This window comes from Passer domesticus, chromosome 7 (assembly GCF_036417665.1).
Source record: "Passer domesticus isolate bPasDom1 chromosome 7, bPasDom1.hap1, whole genome shotgun sequence".
In the NCBI taxonomy this organism is placed as follows: Eukaryota; Metazoa; Chordata; class Aves; order Passeriformes; family Passeridae; genus Passer; species Passer domesticus.
The window spans coordinates 51,704,081-51,723,206 of NC_087480.1; the positions used below are offsets into that span (position 1 = coordinate 51,704,081).

General features: G+C 52.6%; 1 protein-coding gene across 5 annotated transcripts in view; it reads left to right on the top strand.

Annotated features, from left to right (window-relative positions):
• The window catches only part of SZT2 (SZT2 subunit of KICSTOR complex), a 54,172-nt gene that overhangs the window by 29,494 nt on the left and 5,552 nt on the right, over window positions 1–19,126 (top strand). For 2 of the 5 annotated variants that reach the window (XM_064428613.1, XM_064428616.1), the window contains exons 35-65: window positions 55–118; window positions 478–663; window positions 732–1,073; window positions 1,201–1,390; window positions 1,790–1,864; window positions 2,043–2,181; window positions 2,411–2,531; window positions 2,773–2,902; window positions 3,009–3,161; window positions 3,274–3,376; window positions 3,743–3,860; window positions 4,089–4,200; window positions 4,625–4,743; window positions 5,261–5,425; window positions 6,040–6,124; window positions 9,188–9,376; window positions 9,492–9,689; window positions 10,030–10,199; window positions 10,366–10,532; window positions 10,925–11,022; window positions 11,835–11,967; window positions 12,078–12,205; window positions 12,480–12,610; window positions 12,798–12,980; window positions 13,408–13,678; window positions 13,880–13,959; window positions 14,281–14,406; window positions 16,126–16,331; window positions 16,450–16,543; window positions 17,879–17,959; window positions 18,401–18,475. In XM_064428613.1, coding sequence (XP_064284683.1) covers window positions 55–118; window positions 478–663; window positions 732–1,073; window positions 1,201–1,390; window positions 1,790–1,864; window positions 2,043–2,181; window positions 2,411–2,531; window positions 2,773–2,902; window positions 3,009–3,161; window positions 3,274–3,376; window positions 3,743–3,860; window positions 4,089–4,200; window positions 4,625–4,743; window positions 5,261–5,425; window positions 6,040–6,124; window positions 9,188–9,376; window positions 9,492–9,689; window positions 10,030–10,199; window positions 10,366–10,532; window positions 10,925–11,022; window positions 11,835–11,967; window positions 12,078–12,205; window positions 12,480–12,610; window positions 12,798–12,980; window positions 13,408–13,678; window positions 13,880–13,959; window positions 14,281–14,406; window positions 16,126–16,331; window positions 16,450–16,543; window positions 17,879–17,959; window positions 18,401–18,475 — 4,432 coding nt within the window. The remainder of the gene's footprint in view (window positions 1–54; window positions 119–477; window positions 664–731; window positions 1,074–1,200; window positions 1,391–1,789; window positions 1,865–2,042; window positions 2,182–2,410; window positions 2,532–2,772; window positions 2,903–3,008; window positions 3,162–3,273; window positions 3,377–3,742; window positions 3,861–4,088; window positions 4,201–4,624; window positions 4,744–5,260; window positions 5,426–6,039; window positions 6,125–9,187; window positions 9,377–9,491; window positions 9,690–10,029; window positions 10,200–10,365; window positions 10,533–10,924; window positions 11,023–11,834; window positions 11,968–12,077; window positions 12,206–12,479; window positions 12,611–12,797; window positions 12,981–13,407; window positions 13,679–13,879; window positions 13,960–14,280; window positions 14,407–16,125; window positions 16,332–16,449; window positions 16,544–17,878; window positions 17,960–18,400; window positions 18,476–19,126) is intronic. The other 3 variants (XM_064428615.1, XM_064428617.1, XM_064428618.1) reach the window with 3 other exon arrangements.

The following is a 19,126-nucleotide window of genomic DNA, read 5'->3' on the forward strand; positions in this document are numbered from 1 at the left end:
AGCTGCACTGTGGTAGCTGCACAAATGAGAAGAACTGGTTCTTCTCTCTCCTAGGCACCCTGCCCTTTCCAACCTCCCTGGAGTGCACAGGCAGGCTATCGAAGCCACCATGAATGAGGTAAGCCAGATTTGCCTCCCTGCTTCTACCTAAAGCACTCAACTGCTGTTCCACACTTCCTAGCCTGCTCCAAGCTGCAACCTGTCAGCTGAACTGACTGTTAGGCTTTACTGGTGTCACATAGGCTCTTAGCCTTGTGGTTCCCAAAAGTGTGGGATTACCCTGAGAAAACTCTTGCTGCAGTTGGGGTGGGCCAGGCAGAGCTGTCTTTTAAAGGCTTTTCTTAGGTACATTCAGGAGATAAGGGATGTGGGTGATGAGAGGGGCTGCCTTCATCCTGTTGGGATGAGGGTGAGAATTGGGGGAGACTTGCAAACACAGGTCACCTGGATGTTGCTCTGTGTCCTTGCTCTGCTCAGATTCGCTGGCTCCTGGACGATGAGATTGTGTCAGCGCTGCGTCACTCGCAGGTCATCAGCACCTCCATCCTGCACAGGGTGGCCACCCACATCTATAACTCCAAGGGCCGGCCCAGCTGCCACAGCGAGGTGGTGCTGCTCCAGTTTGTCTTTGGGCCTGAGCACTCTCTGGAGAAGTTCAAGGAGGTAAAGAGAAAGCCCTGAGGTGGCATCATGCTTTTCTAGCAGGATGCTTATTCTTCTCTGTGTTGCAGGAGTTCAGAAGAATGGCTCTGCCAGGCTACATGCTGAATGCAGAAGGCAATGACTACCACTACATCTCCATCAGCCGCCTGCACTCCAGGAGGACTGCTCCAGACCCTTCAGGGACACCTTGCTTGCAGCAGCCAGCTGCAGGTGGCACCAGGACAGGCCTGGGCCAGGCAGGCCAGGAGGGGACCAGTGAAACAGAAGCAGAAGGCTCCGGGCTGTTACACCACACAAACTGTGTCCTCCCAGAAGAAGGCCAGGGTCTCTGGGAGTGGCCAGAGAGTGAGACACGAATTGTGCCTGATGCAGGGAACCCTGCAGGTGGAGGCAGCCACACACAGAATGAGGTGAGAAGCACTGAACAATCTGTTGGTGAGAAGCTGTGGGACAATGATAACAGAATGTAGAAGGATGATGGGATTTTTTTTCAGTGCCTGTTTTTCTGGTCATTTTTGTGGCCTTGGCTTTGTGCAGGTTCCAGGAGATATGCTGAGGCTTGATCAAAGCAGAGCACCAGGCCAGGACTCCATGGAGGAGACAGTTCCAGAGACAACCATACAGTCGTTGCCATCGTCATCCTCTGAAAAGGGAAACAGTGAGAAATCACCGCTGGTGACACCATCTGCAGCAAGCCTGTCTGAGTCTGTAACACAGGGCAGGGAAGGTAGGAGCTGCAGTGTGGGCAGGATATAGCTCAACATCAGAAATGTTTAAGGGAAGGGGCTGATTCTGGCTGTGACATACATAATACAGCTGCTACTCCTGTTGCTGTCCCTAAACACCTGCATTGTTACCCAGGACTTTGGTCTCTTCCTTGCCAGGTGCTGGCAGTTCAGTTCTTAACAAGTACCTAAGATACAAAGCTGTGCTGCTGCACTGATATCTCTGATGACATGCAGTTCCTGGTGACTTCAGTAATGGCTGTGAGGCCCCATTCCCCAGCACTGCCTCCCCATGGCCAGCACAGCCTGATTGTCCTGTGGTGTGATGTTTCTCCAGCGGATGGGGCATGTGGTGGGGCTTAGCAAGTACTTTCATGGTCAAACCCCTCTTGTCTTTGCAGGCTCCAGCAGGCAGCGTCCCAGCCGTGTGCAGAGCCTCGTGTCAAGCCAGGGCAGCATGGACTCTGACCATCTGGGTGAGCCTGCCAGGGCAGGGGGGCTGACAGCGAGTGGTGGCACTGATAGTGACACACGGGGTGGGGGTCTGTGTGACTGGGCTGGGGTGAGCCCTGAGGGCAGGGTTTGTGAGTGGCTGCCCTGCCCAGGGAGCAGGTGTTTTGCCAGGCCTAGGACTGAAGTGAGGCTACATTGCAGGTTATGATGGGGGAAGCAGTGACTCGGAGTATGAGGAGGCGTTAATGAGTGACCAGGAACCCAGGTGTCCCCTTATGCCGGATTTCTGGCTCATCATCAAAATCCATCAGGACCGAGTGGAGGTCTACTACCACACACGGTAAGGAGGGTCCCCTGTCTGACCACTGCCTCTCTGCACTGTGACCTTGTTGCCACTCATCTCTGGATAGAGTTTCTCCCTGCTCAGTGTCGGTGGGAAGTTGCAGGACTAGATTGGTGCTCTATAAGTGGAAAACTGCCATCCTTCCCACTGTGTTCCTGCTCCCAGCACCCAGTGATGGGCACTGTCCAGGTGCCCTGCTGACCCCATCCTCCCTTTATTCATAAAGCAGCCTGAGTGTGGAGAAGGCAGCATCAGCAGAGACAGAAGAGGAGCAGCCAGGGGAGTGCCAGAGTCTCAACCAGGTGGTGGTGAGGAAGATCAGTGAAATCTGCAGGGTTGTCAATCAGGTAATAAATCTTAAGAGGGCACTAACAGAGCTGCCAGTGATTAGATGGATTAGATCAGAAGAGACCTCTGGAGGTTGTCTAGTCTGGGCTCAGCTCAGAAGGCCTGGGGAGCCAGTTCAGCTGGTGGAGTCCCAGCTTGGGGGGGGTCACTGGAAAAGGGACTCAGTCTGTCCCTAAACACTTCTTGCTGTCTTCTGTGGCTGTGCAAGCAACAGAACCAATCTTTCCTCATCCTTTGCAGCGCTTGCTGCTGCAGGACCTGCATGACAGCCACATATGCAACTCATTACTGGTGGCAGAAAGTGAGGAGGACATCTGGAAGAGTGAAACACCCTATACTTCATACAGGCAGCGTGTGATGCCCACGGATGGTATGGATATTCCCTTAGCCATGGCTCAGCTGCAGTGCTACAGAGATGCCTAAGAAGATGTTAACTTCCATGCTGTGGCCCCAGCTATGTCCTATGTTCTTTACAGATTACTCTGTAGAGGAGAGCTACCAGCCCCGGGACTACCTGGCTGCCACCATGCAGTTCATGCCAGGGCACTTTGCTTGTGGGGTGGTGTGGAGCACCCTCATCCACGTGCATTCACGCCTCAAGATGGGCCCCAACATGGGGGTCTCACGAGGTACGTACAGCCCAGGTTCCTCCCGTTTGGCGTGTCAGGAGTCCAGCTGCTGGCTGGATTGGCACTCCAGAGAAGGGTATGTGGGATAGCTAATGTCCCACATTGCCCACAGCTATCCAGGCACTTCGCTCGGTGCTCAACGCCTTCTCTGTGGTGAACAGGAAGAATATGTTTGTCTACCAGGAGCGTGCCACTAAATCTGTTTTCTACCTCCGGTAAGAAGCCAATGTGACTTGTTGGCCTTGCTATGTGTGTTACACAGACTGAGATCTCCTTGGGACAGAAAGTGTCTGCACAGCCTCAGGGATCATGTTGTGACCCAAACAGCAAATATCTGATTTCTGATGAGTCAGTCACATCAAGTAGGGCCCATCCTGCTCTCCCAGTGCTAAGCCTGTACATAGGAGGAAAAATGAGGGCTTTTTTGAGGGAGCCAGAGAGCAGTTTCTCTGCAAACTCCTTATTCTAAGGACTAGTCCTCACAAAGTGTACAGGGGAGAGAAAGGAAGATGTGGATCTTCTATGGATATACAATGCTGTCATCCTTGGGAATGGAGGCTGACATGTCTTTCTGTGTGCAGGCTGACTGAAACCACCCACAGTGGGAAGGTGTGGGAAGCAGAGAGCAGCCTTAGTGCATCATCTCGCTCGCTGGCACTGACACGCAGCCAGGAGCCCATTTACACTGAGGATCTAATGGTGAGTCTGCTGCTCTCTGCGAGTAGACGTGGGTGCTCATGGTCACAGCAATGGAGGCAACTCTAGTTCCAGCAACCTGGATTTTATGTGGGGTAAAACTTACACTGTAGATGTGTGGAGTGGGACGGCAGTGGTTGCTGTCTGCCTGACCCTGCTGACAGCCTGGGACAATGGTTGATCTAGAATTCATATGAAACTACTTCCACATGGCTGTTTTTGTTTCTCCAGGGTTCTCGTTCCTCTCTGGACACTGCCTCATGCCGTAGTGTGGACTCTGCCCGCCCTGTGGGACAGATAGACAGACACATCCAGCTGATGGTCCATGGTGTAGCCCCAGCAGGTATGTGTTAGAGCACTTGGCAGCAGAACTGTGCTGATGTAAAGCAGAGGAACAAAGCTCTGCTCCCTGCTCTCTTTGCTTGAAGAGAGGAATCTGAGTCCTAAGCAAATAGCTTTTCCTTAGCACAGAGCTGCTCTCTGTTCTGTGTGGGTGAAAATACAAGGAAAGGATCCATAGCCCACAATGAAACCTCCTGCAGACCCTGTGCAGGAATGCATTTGTCTTAGAAGACTGCTAGTGCAGTAGGCAGTGATCATAAACCCATAGAAAAATATATCTGAAGAAACTGATGGTGGGGAAAGTCAGGTTCCCTCTGGGAAGTGAGTGTGAGGATGGTACATCCTGATCAGGGAGGGAGAGATGGCTGGAGTCATTCTTACTGGATGGGGTGAAAAAGCTGCTTTTACCTCTGCTCACTTGCCAGGGCCTGAGATCACAGATGAGCTGGTGAAGGTGCTGCGCAGACGCCTGGATGAGGCCACGCTGGATATCATCACTGTCATGCTGGTGCGGAACTGCAAGCTGACCCCAGCAGATGTGGAGGTACCTCGCTGGCTAATCTGCTCTCTTCATCCCAGAGCACTGTCCTGCATTTTGACCTGTCTCAGCTGCTCCTGCCCCAGGGAAGACCAGGGCAGTTTGCTACATCCTGTTCCCTGCTCCAGTGCATGGTCAGGCTAGCATTCACTGAGGTATAGCAGTGCTTGGTCAGGCCAGCATTCACTGAGGTATATGCTGTGTGGGTGCCAGGATAGCTGGGAGATTCCCTCTGCTGGGTTTATATCATGGCAGGACTTCCCTGTGCCCTCCTTCCCACACCTTGGAATGAATGTCTGCCTGTATCTGGGGGCTGTCCTGAGCAGGGCCAGGAGTTGGACTTTGATGATCCTTGTGGTCCCATCTGATTCAGGCTATTCTATGATCTGTCTCAGGGCACTGTCTAGGGTTCTGCCCACCACACTTCCCCCTTTGCAGAGCCAACCAGCATAATTTCTATCACTGTTAGAGCCCCAGGGCAGCCTGCTAGTCCCAGCTGGGTTTTAAAGCCTCCTGTGTGCAGTTTATCCAGCCCCCCGGGACGCCGCCCACCGAGGTCCTGCAGTTCTCGCTGCCGCCCTCGGCCCTGCCCTGGCTGCACGCCGTGGCCTATTACCTGCGCCAGAACCTGCTCATCTTCCTGCACACCCCCAAGTACACCGACAGCAACGTGGAGCACCACTTCAAGGTGAGCAGGGCTGGGGCTGGGACAGGGGTCTGCCCAGCTTCTAGCTGCTGCTGGGGGCTTTTGTTGGGGCAGCTCAAACACCGTGCTGCCAGCTCTGCCGTGGGGGGTTAGGGAGAAGCTGACACTAACTCCTGAGGCCTAGGGGAGTTCTGCAGGACTGAGCACATCCTGATTAGCCCAGACAGGCCCTGCCTTCATGACAGGCAATTGCTGTGCAAAAAGCAGCAACTACAAAGCTCATGCCCCCAGTCTTCTCCCAGGAGCATGGGAGAAGACCCCTTTCAAAGCTGAACTTGGCTCCTTGCATGGCTCCCTCAGATCTAAGGACTGAAACATGAGGATTAATAAAAATTTGGGAGTAGCTATCCACTCCTTAGCAGGGCCATAGTAAAGATAGAAGGTAGCAAAAACAGATACGTAGTGCCACATAACTCTGTATGAACTGCAAGATGTTCCTTCACCCCAGCAGTTGTGAAGGCTGTGTTGGCAAGTGTTTTGAGTACATCTGGATTTGATTCTGCAAGTTTGGGAATGAGCTCTGCATATACACAAGCCTCTTTCCAGTTAAGGCAAGTTCTCTAATCTTTGTCAGTATTCTTCCTTGTTCTCCTTAGCACTACTTCAACCACAATGGGAGCACCCCTGACCAGGATCTCTATTTGTACAACAAGCCAGGTGGCCAGGGCACTGGTGGAAAAGGTATTGTGCTCAATTCTTCTGAAACAGAGTATGGGGCTGTGTGCTGGGGAGGTGTTTCCTATGCTGGAGAGCTGTGAGTGACTGAGGAGGGTCAGTGCTGGGGGAGTATGTTCCTCCATGGCTGGAAGGTGGGTAAGGTGTGTACCTGAGGGACTGCACACCTCTGCATGTATGGCACAGCAAACTAATACCTCCCACAAAGCAACTTGCTAAGCTTGACCTATTGCTGCAGGAAGCAGCTCTAGACACAGTGAGACCTCAGTGTGGGGCTCCATGGGGCTGCAGGTGGGAGCAGTTGTGGCAGAAGCCTTGCTGCAGAGTGAAATCTGGGTGTGTGTAACTGAGCATGGGCTGTGTGGGCAATGTCCTTGCTTTTTTCTCTAGACTGCTGGAGAGGGGATTGGATAGGGCCCACCCTGCAGCAGGTTGTCATGTCATGTTGTGTCCAGGCTGTGTGGTCTGTCACCAGGCCATTGTGTGTCTTGTGCCCCTCGTGCACTGTTTGAATGTTCTTCTGTTATGTAGGTACCATGTCGGACCTTGTGCAGCACCTCTTTCCACTCTCTCACTTCCAAGGTAGCACCCGTGGCTCCAAGTATTACTCCATCTCCTTTTCCCATGCAGCTCTCTGGTCCCAGCTGTTCTTGTTTTCCTTGTGTTGTGGCTTCAGCTCTGACTCCTCTGTGTGTTTGTGTGTATGTCTGTAGCTGAGCCCTGTTTCTTGCTGGCTGGATAAAGGAGCAAACAGAACCTGTTGTCCTGAGGTGGCAGCTCAGTGATTCCCAGCTGATGAGGGTCTATTTGCTGCCCTGTTAGCTTGCAAGCAGTGAACTCCAAAATCTTGCATCTTTTTTCCCACAGGTCCAAACAGGCATCTCTTCCCTGAGGAAAATGGGAGTCCTGGTGTTTTAAATGGCATTGATGCTCCAGGGTGTAGCATCATTCTCTCCTAGTGGCTGTGTCCTGGTGTGGGGTGTTCCCTTCCTTAGCAAAGGGCTGGAGTGGCCAGGCACTATTAGTTGTGTTCTTTGTAATCCAGTGAGCCTGGGTCAGAGGGGGCTCAGAGTCCCCTGCAGATGGGAGATAACAGTTCTGCAGCACCCCACCTCTAGTGCACCAGGCAGTAAAACCCTTGGCAGCTCTTGCTGATGTACCTCATTCTATAGCTACAGAACTCAGATTGATTTTTAGCTTCTTAGCTGGTTTGTTGGGTTGGGGTTTTTTTTGTTTCGTTTTTTTGTTGGTTGGTTTGGGGTTTTTTTACCTGTGATTTAGTGGTTTGATTTCAGCTTCTCCATGCTCCTGGAAGCCTGTTCCCTGTGACATGGAGAAGAGCCTTTCTCCCCATTGGGCAGGGGCAGGCTGCTGCCAAGTTGTGCTTGGTTGTTCTCATGTCCTCAGCTCAGAGAGACTGAAGCAGAGCAGAGGTACAGGAGTGGATGTGTTAGGGAAATGTGTCAGAGGCTGAAGGGGCTGAGTGTGGGAATTTATCCAGGAGAAGAAAAGGGGAATGTTGTATAATTACCACATGATCATTCAGCCATTTTGGTGGGTCTGGGAGTGACTGCCAAGGCATTCTCTTGAGGAGTTTGTGCCCTTTACTGTTTAAAGAAAGAAAGGAAGTCTGGTTGATAGAGCTCATATTCACTGTCATGTGGGGCAGATTTCCTTGATACCTCTGTATTGACACCCATGTCCTGGAGAGCTGTCCTACTGTAGCAAGAGGTTCTGTGGAGGTTGCTTGTAGGTGTAGTTTCCTCATTGTGGGTGCACATGAGCTGCCCTCTGATTTGAGCCTCTCTCCTTTGTGAGCATCTCTCTCCATCTCAGTGCACTCTCCCTTGTGTCTGCTATGCCTTGGAGGAAAGGTTGCTGCAGAGCTTATGCTTCACAGGGAATAATGGAGACTGGGTGGTTGTGCTGCTGCTGATTAGACTGGGCACAGCCTGCTGGGTTTGTTTCCTTGCAGAGAGGGGCCTGTCCTCAGTGCAGAGCTGGGGATCCGGTCAGGGACACTGGTTTCTCTGTGGCAGTGGAGTCTGGTGTCACTGTCATCCTTGCTGGGATGGAGAAGGAGAGAGTATGGGCTCAGCAGTGTTGTAGAGCTGGGGTTATTTGTGTCTGGGCACATCACCTTTAGGCCGTGTTGGGGCAGCTTTGCCATCCAGCCATCTGAGTGCTGGCTTAGTCAGGGAGCTTTCAAAGGGAGTGGGAACATCTAGGGTTACATTGTGACATTCTGAGGTTTGGACCTTGCAGATGCTTCCCTGGTGCCCTGACCATTGAGCTGGGCCATGGGGAGTCAGCTCTTGTTTCTGCTCTGGTCCATAGCAGGGCTTCTCCTGTGTGGCCCAGGGCTCACAGCATGTGGCTGTGAGGCAGGAACCACACAGCTGCTCTGCAGCTCTGAACTGTCCTGTTGTGCATGCGTAGGGCTCAGTATAGAGAGCCAACAGGCAGGGTCTGAATTTTTATCTGCAGTGACTCCAGGCTAGTCAGGGTGTGAGCCTGCCTTTGGGGAAGGCACCTGATCTTGTTCAGGTGTACAGTGAAGAGGGGACTGTGAGTGTAGTCTGCAACAAGGTGTCCTATCTGCAGGGACTATACATCCTTCACAGCCTGGAGGGGGCTGCTGAAGAGTATCTGGGCCCTGTACTCTGTCCCTTAAGAGGGCAGGAATGGTGAGCCCTATCCTGGATCAATCCAGCATAAAGGTTTTCCTGGTGCAAATGGAGATACTTTCCTCTTGCATGTGGTGCTGAACAACCCAGGAAGCTCCTGCAGGGCAAGGTGAAATCTGCTGTGACTCTACAGGAGAGAGATTCTTGGAATGATGAGGACACCCTGTGCCAAACATGCTTCCTACCCTGGCTCCCCACAGGCACAGCTACCCTCTGCTCCCCTGGCTGCCTCCCCTCCTGTGGGCCCTGCCTGCCACGAGACACCCTGCAACTCAGGTGGTGACATGATGGTGCCAGCTGCGGGGTGGCAAGGTGTAGGCAGGCACTGTGGGGCTGTGTTGGTGCTGTGTTGATGGAGGCTGTCTCGGATTCTGCCCCGCAGGAATCGCATGCATTGCACTGACATTCGTGGATGAGCACGGCAGCCCCACCTTGCTGCCCCACGGGGACAGGCCTGACCCTCTGAAGCTGCCTCCCCCCTCACCCATCGCGGGCCTGCTGCAGGACAGCGACTTCGAAAGCCTCACGGCCGTCAGCAGGCACCAGCCTGGAGCTGAGCCCCTGCCTTCAGGTGGGGAGCTGGCCAGCCGCTGCCGACTGCCCTCAGCCTCCACAGCCCCTGGGGCGCCTCGGAGGCTGCTGGAGGCAGGGTTGAAGAGCCATGCAGAGCTACCCTTTCCCCACAGAGCCTTGCGTGCGGGTGCGCCTGGATATCTGGGAGAAGGGCAACATCAGCCTGCTGCAGCTGTCGGAGAAGCTGCGCGGGGCCCTGCGCCACGCGCTCTGTGATGCCGTCATGGAGTTCCTCGTGCTGCCGGCCCCGCTGTGCCTGGAAGCCGCCTGCCCCCTGAGTGCTGCAGACCTGGAGGACCTGAGCGCTGCGGGTGAGAGCCTGCCCAGGATGGCCACCTTGGGCCTCCACCCAGCCTTGCTCCTCCTGCCTGGCCTGCAGGAGCTTGGCTGTGCTGGGGGGAACCTGCTTGGGTGGGCAAGGAGGGAGGAACCTGCTCTCCCGTGTGGTGTCTTGGGGAAGAAGCATTGCAGACATTGGTGTTGGGGAGATATTTAAGGGTCTGTCTGTTGCCCAAGACTGAGTCCACTTTGCTGGATGTTACTGATGGCTCTTTCCCTTCTCTCCAGCCAGGCTCTGGCCAGACACAATGGGGTACCCAGCAGCTTTGCAGGGAGAGGCTCTGCAGAGTCTGATTTGCTTTGTCTCCCCAGGAGGCCTAAGGAGGACCATGTCAGAGACCAAGGGCCTGGCCCTGGCCAGTGGGGGGCCTGGCAGAAGCTGTCCTCCACCCCTGCACTTCACCTCTGCACCTTCACCAAGCTCTGGAGAGCCAGTGACACCCACAAACAAGCTGGGACGCCGCAGCTTCTGGGACATGCTGGTAATGTTGCTGAAGGAACAGGGCCTGTAAGGTCCTCATGGTGCATCAGGCCATAAGGAATGAACAGTAGGGATCTGTCTGGGAGTGGGAAGCCAGGCTTGCAGCAGGGACTTTGAGATCAGGGCTGTGTAGGTGCACAACATTAACTTATCCCTTCCTCCCCTAGAGCAAGACAGAGTCCTCGGAGCTGGGCAGCCCCAAGACTACTGATGACATTGTGCTGGAGAGGCCAGAAGAGGCTCGCACGAGACGGCGGCACAAGACAGAGAATGTCAAGCAGCACCTGAGCCAGGATCGGGCCCCGGCCACAGCTGAGCTGGAACAGGCACAGAGGCAAGCACAGCCTGCAGGCTGGACAGCCAGGATGTTGTTCCCCCAGTCTGTTGTACATTGCTCTGCATCCTGGCCTCTGGACCACATTTCTTTTCCTTGTAGTTTCTCCCTTACACTGGCAGTTTAGGAAAGCTGCCTTCCACATACAAAGCCCTACCCCTTATTGCTGGAGTGTTGCTGGGAGCACAGCTGTTTCTCCCTGCCAGAGATCCCTTCTCTGACACTCATATGGCTACTGGCAAGAGTGACCCAGCTCAAGGATTGTATCAGCCTCAAAAGGAGGCTCCCAGGGCTCTGCTCTGGAGCTGTGAGGGGACTGTTGCATTTTCTACCTTCACTACAGATACAGATGACTGATCTGGTGTAATTGTGCTTCCCTTCCCTCTCCTCAGGCGCCGAGCCTGCCAGTTGGAAGAAGGAGATGTAGGTACCATGCACCCACTCTTCAATCAAACCTGCCAGCAGTGGATGGCATTCATGAACCACCTGGGTATGTGTTTCCAGACGAGCTGGGAGTGGGCCTTTCTAGCCAGAGCTCTCAGGACAAGTCCTCTTACAGCAGCATCCATCTTCATTCCTGGCTGGTCCTAGTTGCACACCTGTCTCTCCCCAAACCTCCCCAGAGTCATATTGGTCTCAGGGCCAGCATCAGCATTAGAAAGCTGTTGCAGGAGGCCTGGCATGTGCCTGTGCATCAGAACAAACCTTCTAATGCCTGTGGTTGTCTGCCATGCTCCAAGTCCAGGGCTTGCTGAACTTGCCTGCAGGTGCTTTGGAGAAACCTGGACTCCAGTAACCAGCTGTGGTAGTGCTTTAGCTCCCAGGTGTAGCAGGGATGGGGGATCTGAGCCTCTGCAACATGCTCTGGGACTCTGAAGTTGCATGGGAGACCCTCCTGCAGACAGGGGGGGGAGAGGAGGAGCACCCTTCATATGCATGGGTTGTACAGCTGCCATGTTGCTACTTTCTGGTTACCTTTCCCTTTGGTGTTTGTACATCCTCTCACACTCCTGCTGGCAAAGTAGAGCTGTCCTCTTCCTCTGATGTGGACTAAGCCAGGAACAAAGAATAAGTGGGGGAATAAAGTGCTGTGCTCAAAGCATACAGGGTGTTTGGTTCAGGTCCCACTTTAGGCCAGAACCTGAAAATAGGTTATTTCAGGCTTCATCCTGTCATCCATGTAAAGTTCTTGTTCTCCAGCTCTGCCTGCCTCAGGCCCTCAGCCCTCTGCACTGCTCACGTGGGCAGGATGTGGCTCTGGGGCAGCTTGGCACCTTGTCCTACAGTGCATCTTCCATGCAGGGTGCCCGTCAGTGCAGCAATGCTCCTTGGAGATGGTTTCTCGTTTCCTCCTGTCCTCCATCCTAGTGGAAGTGGTGAATCTGGTCACTGCCCTGGCAAGTGACACCACTGTCAAAGTGTTTGAGCAGATCTGGTGAGTTATGCAATTCACAGGTGACTGTTTAGCACCAGCAGGTGTTGATCAGCTGTACTTCTACTGCCACAGCTCTTCTTGGCAGCCACCTCTGGGGCTTTTCTTTGCAGCTACCATCGGGGCACTGCCTTCCTGCCCTATAAGTCTAGTCAGAGTACCAGCCCTTGCCCTGGAGTCATCAGACACTTCATCCTGCTGGGACGCAACTTCCAGCAGTGGCGTTGCAGCACAGAACAGGGTGAGTGCCTGGCTGTGGTCCCTGGAACTGTGCTGGGGTCTTTTGGGGTGACATCAATGAACAAGTGTCCCCTCCTTACTGGGACAGAGGTGGGCAGTGGGTTGTCTGGTTTTGCCTTCTGAGACCTTACTTTTGATTGTGCTTGTGACAGATTATTTCAAGATGAGCTGAGCAGTACTGTGGTAAAACATCCTGTCATGACATCTTAATGGCATGGTGGGACATAAAAGTGGGATGAACCAGTACTGAGGGTCATAACTGTGGCTTCTTCCAGTTCACAAAGGGCTCCAGCGCTTTGAGGCCATGGAATTCAGCTCAGCAGAGAGAGGCTCTGATCCCAGCCTTGTTGGTCGAGACCTGGTGCCCCGGCAAAGGTTCCTCTTCATGGAGATCATTGACAAAAAGGTAGCAATGGTTGTGGCTGTTAACAGGGGACTGTAACTGAGCTGTTGGCATTCTCCCTGTTCCAGCCTGTCATCTGAAACTGGCTGCAGCAAGTACCACCAGAATACCCAGGGCAGCCTGTGCCACCATGCAGGCTCCCTCTGAGCATGTCCTTAAGTCTTCCTCCCCTTCCTCTCTCTCTCTCCAGCTGACACTCTACACTTACAACTGGTCCCCAGACCTGGGGGCCAACTTGAACTGCTCCCTGACACGCCTGCTGCAGTGGCAGAATGCCCGGTCCCACATCGTGCACTGCCTGATCAGCCAAAAGCTGGGACTCTTCCACCACCACTGCTTCATGGACACACCATGGCATGAGGACAGCAAGCAGGTAGGGCACCACTCCAGGCAGGGCAGCCCTTTCGTCTTCAGGAAGGGCCTTGGCAGTCTGGGGGTCTGAGGAAGCTTGCAACCACTTTTTGTGTGCTGATTGGCAGGGCATTCCCAGACAGTCACATGTCCTACTTGACCATTTCCAGCCAGACTGTTGCCCTGCTCTTGGAGACAGGTGAAAAGAGAAGCCAGGTCCTTCTTCTAGCAGCACTTACTGGTGACTGAATGACTTAAGGTGGAGGCTGAGGAATGGGCTCCCCACTTCACATTAGAGCCATGGTGGGCCCAGGTGCACTGTTTTTGGAACTGGTAGTGGAAAAAGCTAACACAGATGTCAGCAGATAGCCAGAATTGGATTTACTCTGGGGGTTCTTGCTCCAGGGCTGGCAGTAAGGAGGCTTTCATGGCTGTGTGTGTTTGCTTAGGAGCCAAATCCTTTCCTGAACTCCACTTTGGAGGTGGATGCGCTGATCCGGAGCCCGTGTCCCCCACCCAGCAAGGAGCAAGGCCGGCTGAGCAGCTCTGCCCGCAGCCTCCCGTCCCTGCACTTCCATCCTGACGTGGTGCCCTTTGACGAAGCCCTGCGGGATGTCACCACCATCAGGCGCTTACCCCACGGGCCTGACGTGGGACCTTTTGACCCCGTGGCTCGGCATGGGGCCCAGTTTCTGGAAATCAAGAGCATGGAGAGGAAAGGTAAAGCAAGGGGGCTGATACCATGTGAGCTTGCCTAATAAATCTCACTTCTGGAAAAGGAGATCAGAGCAGAACAAGAGTTTTGTCAGGAGACAGTTCTCTGTAGAAATGAGTTATGGTCTGTTCAGGGTGGGAGTGAAGGAGAGTAGCAATACTTGGGGCTGTGGCTTGATGCTTTTGTGACTTCTCTCTTTCCTCCAGAACTGGAGAAACAGATGAAGATTGAAAACCTCTTTGTCACGTGGCAGCAGAGATCAGCTCAGTCCAACATGCCTATCAGTGTGAGTGCAGCCTGGACAGGTGGTGGGCTGGGTCTTCTTACAGCACACTGGGAGCACCAGCAAAGGGGAGCACTGCAGCTCCAAGCAGGGTGTGTGGTGGGGATGGTGCTAGGCAGTGGAGTTAGTGGTCTCTGCTTGAACTTTTGGGGTTGCAGGGCTCTGAACCATGTTTGGGCCTCACAGCCCAGTATTGGAAAGGCTGTAAAGCAGGGGATTCCCCCGAATATCTCCATTTGAGCAGCATTGCAGTATCATGGAGAGCTTGTTCCCAGCCTTGGTTAGGGGTGTGTGCTGTAACTATGCTCCTCTCATGTCGTGCAGCTGGCAGACCTGGAGACTCTGAAGCAGTCCTCACGCCTGGTTCACTACTGTGCCACCCCCTTGCTCTTTGACCCGGCCTTCCGGCAGCAAATCCAGACTGACCAGCTGGGCAAGGTCGAGGGGAAGGTGAGTGTCAGCAAGCACCAGTGGGGTCAGGCTTTGTGCACAGGGACAAAGGAGCTGTCTTTTCCCAAGACAGGGCTGCTCTGGCTTCACTCCTAAAATACAGGGTGGATTTGAATGCTGTAAGTTGGAGACTGAAAAAATCCTTGGGTCCTCAAAGCATTTCTCCTGCAGCCACTCTGTCCCTGGAGAAGACTGATTTCCTTTTCTACCCAGGGAATTCAGGGCTGAGTCTGGAGAAGCCATCAAGGGCACTGTCTGATACTGGTCTGTTAAGGAAGCAAGACTTCCTTTATGCATTCAGCAGCCAGACCTGGTAAGCCTTTTCTGGACCCAACAAATAGACAAAACAATTGAAGGCAAATCAGCTGAATCCTGAGCAGGTGGCAACCTGACATACTCACCAGTGCAGATCCCGTACTGGCTGTTCACAGTCTGTATGTGTGTCAGAAGGGAAGAACAGGCTGTTGTAATTTATCAGAATGTCAAAAGGATTTTGACAGTCTTTAAGCAGAAGTTGCTACAGAAATTGAACACTCACAGGTGAAAGGGAAAGTATTATCACAGAATGAAAACTTCACTTTGTTTTTGGAACAAAATGGAGCAAAATGGAAATTGGTTATTGGATTTGAAGAGCCTTGCAGCAGGGGTTTCAAGGTGCTGTATTGGTTTCTGTATCTCCAGGTCTTTTACTGGGACATATAAGTTGCCAGGCTTTGCAGTGCTGGAGGGCTGTTCAGATTGGTCAGAACAGAAAAAGAATGCAAGGAACTCAAAAGGCACCTGAGTAGCCTGTGAATTGAGAGCTTTTGTGGGAGCTGGGACCTGGTTCGCAGTAAAACAGCAGAATGTGGAGAGAAATTTGAACCCTCTTGTACTGTACACTCACTGCAGAGCCTGTACAGAGCACACATCTCAGTGGTTTCTGCAATTTGTGAACAGTTGAGTGTAGCAGACACTGGTTGGAGTGCATCAGAAAGAGGTGTTAGTATAATGGGTAATATTCTAATAAATTTCTAAAATACTTGTGTATTAATGTCTTCATCTGGCCAGTTAGTGTGAGACCAAACATCCTGTGGCAAAGGCACTGAACTGGAGAGACTTGGAGAAGGTCAGAGAGTAGCTGGAGAGATGCCAGGTAAAGAGACATCTCTTGTGGTTGGTGGAGCAGATAGGCAGAAAGCCAGATAGAAACATGTAACAGAGCTGCAGGCTTAAAGTGGAGAGATCAAAAAAAGAAACCTTAGTCTCTCTCAGCACATAGAAAAGGAGTATTCAAGACATCAAAAGGAGAACTGAGTGTTTAGAAGGATACACTGTTCCTTTTCAGTGCTACTGAACTGCTAGGAAATCCTGAGAAGTCAGCGGGATTCATAAGGGGATTGGACTCTTACCATGGTAATAGGAGCTGAAGCTCTGAGCTTTGCATGAACCAGTTGTGAGCCACTAACACTTTGTGGAAGCTGTTCTGGGGGAGGCAGATGTGAATGCTGGCACAGGCAGCAGGTTCCTGCAGGTTATTGCAGCGCTGTTAGGTCAGTGCATGGCTGGGTAGATCTTGGATCTTGCATTTTGGTGCATGCACTGGGACAGTTCTTGGACAACCAGATGTTAGTGCTCTCTAGCAGAGAGAGATCTACCTTTTGCTCAACCAGTGTACCTGGTGTCCTCTGCTGGGGCCAGTCACAGCAGCTCTCCTTAGGAGCTCACTTTCTCCTGCAGAAGCGCCACCGCTCCAATGACTCTACAGCTTCAGGGAGGGACCGCAGCCACAGCTGTGACTCTGCAGATGCACTGCCCTGCAAGGTGAAGGAGGAGCCCTGGCTGCAGGAGATGTGCAATGCCTTCCTGCAGCAGTACATCCAGTACCTGCAGAGCATGGGCTTCATTCTGGTCCAGGTGCGGCCACCCTCGCCTACCACCCGCAGGTCAGTGACGTGCTGGGAACCCTGGTGTTGGAGAAGAGCCAACACACTGAGCTGTGCCCTGGTTTGACACAATAGGTCTTGGCCCCCTGCTCAAGGCTGTCCCTGCTCTCATTCCCAGCAGCACAAGCCGGATCCGAGCTCTGGCAGCAATGGGAGTGGAGGGTAGAGGGTCCTTTTCCTACACAAAGCCGAAACCAGAGGGAAGTCCAAAGGTGAGTGCATTTCTGTTACAAGAGTGGAACTGGGATGGAAGTCAGGCTGTGGAGTGGTCCAGTTCTGGTTGGCTTTTGAAACTGTTTCAGGCAGAAAGGAAGTGGGAGGGCAGAAGAAAGCATGTCTAGACCAGCACCATCTTTGAGAGTTTGAATGTGATGAGATCTCTTTGCCCTCCTGCATGTCCTCCTACAGGCCTCAGAGCCCTTTCCTGTTGTTGGGTGGAACCAGGGCAAATAATCAGAAGACTGGTAACAGCTTGGCGGGGCTCAGAAAAGGAACAGGATGACCTAGGGCAAGGAGAGCTGCTTTAGGGTGAGATTCTGAAGTATTACCTGTCAGAGAACCTTCAGCACCTATGCTTAAGGGCAACTCTAGGGCAGAAGAATCTTTAGTTAGAGTGAGATGAATGCAGAAGTTAAAGAGGTTAGAGAAGATAAGCCTGGAATGGCTCTACTGTGAGAGCAGGTTGAGGTTCCTCATGTATAAAGAAGTGGCAGCTAGGGAGGAACAAGTCAGAGCTCTACAATATTGCAGCTAACCTGGAAAGGGATTGACCCTTTTTCTGTCTTATTCAATACAACACCTAGAGACCATCAAATTAAAGTACTTGGAGCCTGTTTTGAAACTTAGGAGAGTGTTTCTTTGAGCAGCAGGTTTTCTGAACACAAAAGCTTTTGTGAACACATGAGTTTTGTGAACATGAGTTTACAAGACTCAGTAAGTAAGTACCTGGGGAGGAATCTGCTGGAGTCTCTAGCTAAGTAGAAACTACCCATGGCTTGTGGAATCACCCAGAGATGATGGGAGCATGTAGCATTTACTCACCCTTTTCTGGCACTTTATTGGCACCTGCCTTTGGCTGATGTTGGTGCAAGACTGTGGGTAAGACAACACCTTGCAGATAAAATGAGAAGAGAGTAATCTGCTGAGCAAGTTAAGAGGAAGCAAATGAATTTGCTGGCAGCTGAACTCAGAATTGAGAAAGGATGTCTCTGATAGCTGCTGTATCAGCCAGGCACTGGGAACACCACAGCAGGGAGTGAGGTTCCATGGACACTATCGCTCCTTGGCTCATAGTGTCCCACACTCTAGAGACACCTTATCCTGAGCAAGCAGGAGGTGAAGGGATCAATGTGCTTGGTGTGTTCTCTCAAAGGCTGTTTATTAGGTTTGTTAGGATTCTTTTCACTGTCAGCTCTGCCATCTCTTCTCTCCAGTGAGATTGCTCAGTTGATGAGGCCTCTCTTTTTCCACCCCTGCCACAGAACATTGTGGCAGCTTCACACCCTTGTGAGCCAGAGAACCTTTCAGCTTTGTCCTTGTCTTCCCAGAGCACAAGCCCTGCTGTTGCCACGTACCATCTACAGAGAGCTCTTCCAGGTGGGATTGTGCTTATGGAGTTGGCCTTCCAGGTAAGAAAGACCAAGAAATAAAGTATGGTCTCTGGGGGCTCTTCAAGGGCAGTGACAGAGGGAGTGATGAGGAGTGCAGCAGGGACGTGTGATTCTTCATTTGTCCTGTCCTGCTTCTTCCATGGTCTTGCAAGTTTGGGATCAGCTGGAGATGATTCTGCAGCACTCAGAGCAGTAAGAGTTGCATGGAGGAATGGTAATGAAAAGCTCAGCACTAGTTAGGGTGCTCTGTGCTCAGCCACATGTTGGCTGGTCTGGCTTGGTTCAGACAAGAGGTGAGACAGAACGTGGGGTGAGAGTGTCTGGGCCCCAGGCCAAGTGTGAAGCATGGGGTCTGTTCTCCTTCCCTGGAGGGGCCCAAGGCTGTGCTGTGCTCTGCTCACGTGCTCTCTCCTCCAGGGCTGTTATTTCTGTGCTCTGCTCATGTGCTCTCTCCTCCAGGGCTGTTATTTCTGTGTGAAGCAGTACGCGCTGGAGTGCTCGCGCATCCCCATGGGGCAGTCTGTGAACTCTCAGGTAATGGCTTTGCAGGCACAGCTGGTGCTCCTCAGGGTCAGGGGATGCTTTGTGGGGAGGAGTGATCTCTGGAGCATAGTGGGCATTTCAGTCATAGCAAGTTTTGGAAACCTCTGCTCCCTCCTCATGGAAAAGCAGAGCCTCACAGAGCCTTCTGCAGCCACGTGCCCTCCATGGTGCTGCTTGAGCAGAGCTGGATTGCAGTAAAAGGAGGTGGGAGGTTTGGCAAGAGGATGGCTTTTGTCCTAGCTTGGAGAGCAAGACAGAGCAGACTGGGGAGGAATAGGAGCAATTCTGGCAAAAAATTCTTGCCTGCTCTGAGGAAAATCAGTGCGTGGCTCTCTGCTTCCCTTGGAAAAAGAAGTGGAATGAGAACATGGATCTGTGAACGTGATTCCTGCCCTTTGCTAGAGATTACTTTCTGCACCAGAAAGGTTCCTTTATACCTCAGTGCCTTGCTCTACAACACTCTGGGGCTGCCTGCTCCCTTCTCCTTTGTAGGGTCAGGGTGTCTGCTGCCTGTTCTCAAGGGCACTGGGTGTTTATATTGAGGCTGGCCAGCCCCAGGCTGTCTGAGACACGAGGCACGCATGACCATACTGTCCTTTCCAAGGGAGCTCTGTAGCAAGGCTGCATTTTAGATATGCCAGG